We start from the raw sequence: 2,403 nt of genomic DNA, 5'->3' as shown, positions 1-2,403 counted from the left end.
TGTGTTGTTTGTTTTGTTTTGTTTTTGAGCGACGGGAAAAATTCTTTGCTCACCTCCCACCTCTTGATTCCCCTCGGGGTGGGGGGGAGTGCAGTACACGTCCCGTCTTTGCAGGGGCTCTCACCCAGCCCTGGGCAGCCAGCGTCAGGCACAGGGTCGCAGCCGCGGTTCGCGGAGGAAGGCTGATGATCCGGGGAAGTTGCAGGTGCCGCGTGCAGTGTTTCTCCGCATCCTGTGTCCCCGGCAGGTCTGGCGCAGCGCTTTGCGGGCGACGTGTGCTCAACGAGATGGTCCCTGGACTAACTTCGCCGTGAACGTTTTGTTTTGGGTGCAGGTGTTTGACTTTGAATTATCAGAAAGGGACATGAACGACATCCTCGACCTGGACAGGAATTTCCGAATGTGCACCTTGCCCACGTAAATACGTCTCCTTTACCTCCGTTCCAGGGGGAGGGAACAGTATTCGGGTTGAGGCGATTGCGAATAGGTGTTGATCGTCTGCATTTTAGGTTGATTAAATCTTCTCATAAGGCTTTCCCCTCGGAGGATGGGCCTCTGAATGAGTCCCAAGACTAACTGAATACATCGGGAGCTTGAAAACACACAGCTGTGTCTTTTAGAAGGTTTCTCTTAAACGTCATAAACATTTCATTTTGATTTGTTTTCCTGTTTTTCAGAGCTAAAAACCACAAGGACTATCCTTTCAACATAGAATACTGAGCACGGCCTCCCTCTTCCCCCCCTGCCCGGCCCAACGGGTCCGTGAGGCCCGAGCCGAGGCAGGGCTCTGCCAGGGAGGTGGGGGCGACCGGCTTTGACTTGGGCGGATTCCTGCCCGGAACAGAGCTGCGCTCCCTGAGGGGTCCACACGGTTCCGGTGGTGGGTGATGGGAAGGGAGCCGCCCTGGGAGCAGTGCTCGCTCTCTGTGGAGAACCCCCCAGTCCTTCGGCTCCTTTGAGCACAGTGTGACAGGATTTTGACCAGACAGGCTGTGTGGCGGGCCTCTACCCTCGGAAAAAAGGTTGTATTATGGAAATATTTAAATACAGGACTTGAGACCGTAGCACGAGTCTCTACATGTGTCACCCAGCCCCGCTTGAGACCCTGGGCCGGCCTCCCGCCATCTGTGTGGCTCTGTTCCCTCAATCCCCCCAGATGGTTTTAAAGCAAAATCTTTATGTTCGCATGTGCAGAGACAAGCTGGGTGAAGGCGGGAGAGGGTCTCAGTTCAACACAGAGGCTTTTCTTACTTAAATACGGCTGTGGGAACCCCAAGCAGAGAGGACACGTGGGTCATTGCCCTCCTGCGCTCAGCGTCCGGGGTCCGTCCAGTGGGCTCGCTCAGGGCTGTGTGTGACTCGTGTCCTCTCTGCTCACCGGATGGCACTTGAGCACCATGCTTTGGGCCATTGTCTTAAAAATCTGCTACAAGTTATTATGTTCCACGAAAAAGGTTCATTTTCATGAATGAATGGCAGGATGTTTCCCTGTTTATGTTAAACGTAAGAAAAGTTCACCATATAGGCTAATAGTGCTTTCTGCTAATATTTACCGAATTTTGCTATTTAATGAAGTAATTCTACCGGATTCAGAATGTAAAGAAAACTGAGAAAAGCTCAATTATAACAAGTAAAAATGGCCTAAACTAGCAATATCTAAGAAGAATCCTCTTTCTAGTGGGTCCTTCTAATCTATGCCCATGTCTATGACCCATGTAGATAAATTACATAAAATACGTGATCCATACACATATATAACACATGTGCACGAACACTTCGCAAAACCTGTCCCACAGCACACATGGTCTGTGATTTGCTTTTTAAAAGGCATATGCATTATATACTGGATGTACAGTCATGTACCTGTTCACTTAACATTTTGATAAGACAGCAAGTAAATAAATACTGAAGATTTAACTCGTAAGCTTTAAAGCTACCGGACTTGAACTGATGATCCGATCTTCCTCCCTCGGCTGCTGATTTCCACATCTTACAGAGTCCTTAGTGTAATTCAAGCCTGGTGGAGACACTTCTGTTTTCTACAGAAACAAGGAATACAGATTTTTATGTCGTGTTTTACGAGAGCCACTTGAAATAGCAAGAGCACCAGCAAGTGTGGCAAAGATGAGGGACACCTGGTCCTAAATCACTGGGTCAAGGACGTGGTCACGCAATGAGAACTCCTTCAGCTGCAAACCAGCTCCGGTGGCTGGAAGGCTCCGTTGAGTCTCCGAGAAACATCAGGAAAGCACCGGGGCGGTCCCTACGGATAAATGTAGGCGAGTAGGCCGAGACCCCAGGAGGGGCCTTAGGCCGCACCCCAGGCCTGACCCTAGGTGGGACCCCAGGCCGCGTCCAGACCTGCCCTGCCTTGGAGGAGGGTCTGGCGGCCCGGCTCCGCGC

At 50.8% G+C, this 2,403-nt stretch overlaps 1 protein-coding gene across 4 annotated transcripts in view; it reads left to right on the top strand.

The window, feature by feature from the left end:
• Positions 1-1,924, top strand: part of AKR1E2 (aldo-keto reductase family 1 member E2) — a 15,580-nt gene extending 13,656 nt beyond the window's left edge. For 3 of the 4 annotated variants that reach the window (XM_040451552.1, XM_040451549.1, XM_040451551.1), the window contains 2 exons: positions 335-417; positions 510-657. In XM_040451552.1, coding sequence (XP_040307486.1) covers positions 335-417; positions 510-576 — 150 coding nt within the window. In that variant the 3' untranslated portion in view covers positions 577-657. Of the gene's footprint in view, positions 1-334; positions 418-509; positions 658-677 lie in introns of those variants that run through there. The other variant, XM_040451550.1, reaches the window with a different exon arrangement.
• Positions 1,925-2,403: the final 479 nt, after the last annotated feature.

Source organism: Herpailurus yagouaroundi, unplaced genomic scaffold, assembly GCF_014898765.1.
Source record: "Herpailurus yagouaroundi ecotype Mexico unplaced genomic scaffold, PumYag 203, whole genome shotgun sequence".
Lineage (NCBI taxonomy): Eukaryota > Metazoa > Chordata > Mammalia > Carnivora > Felidae > Herpailurus > Herpailurus yagouaroundi.
Note: the sequence above shows the minus strand (reverse complement) of the source record. Positions and strands in the feature narration are given on the sequence as shown.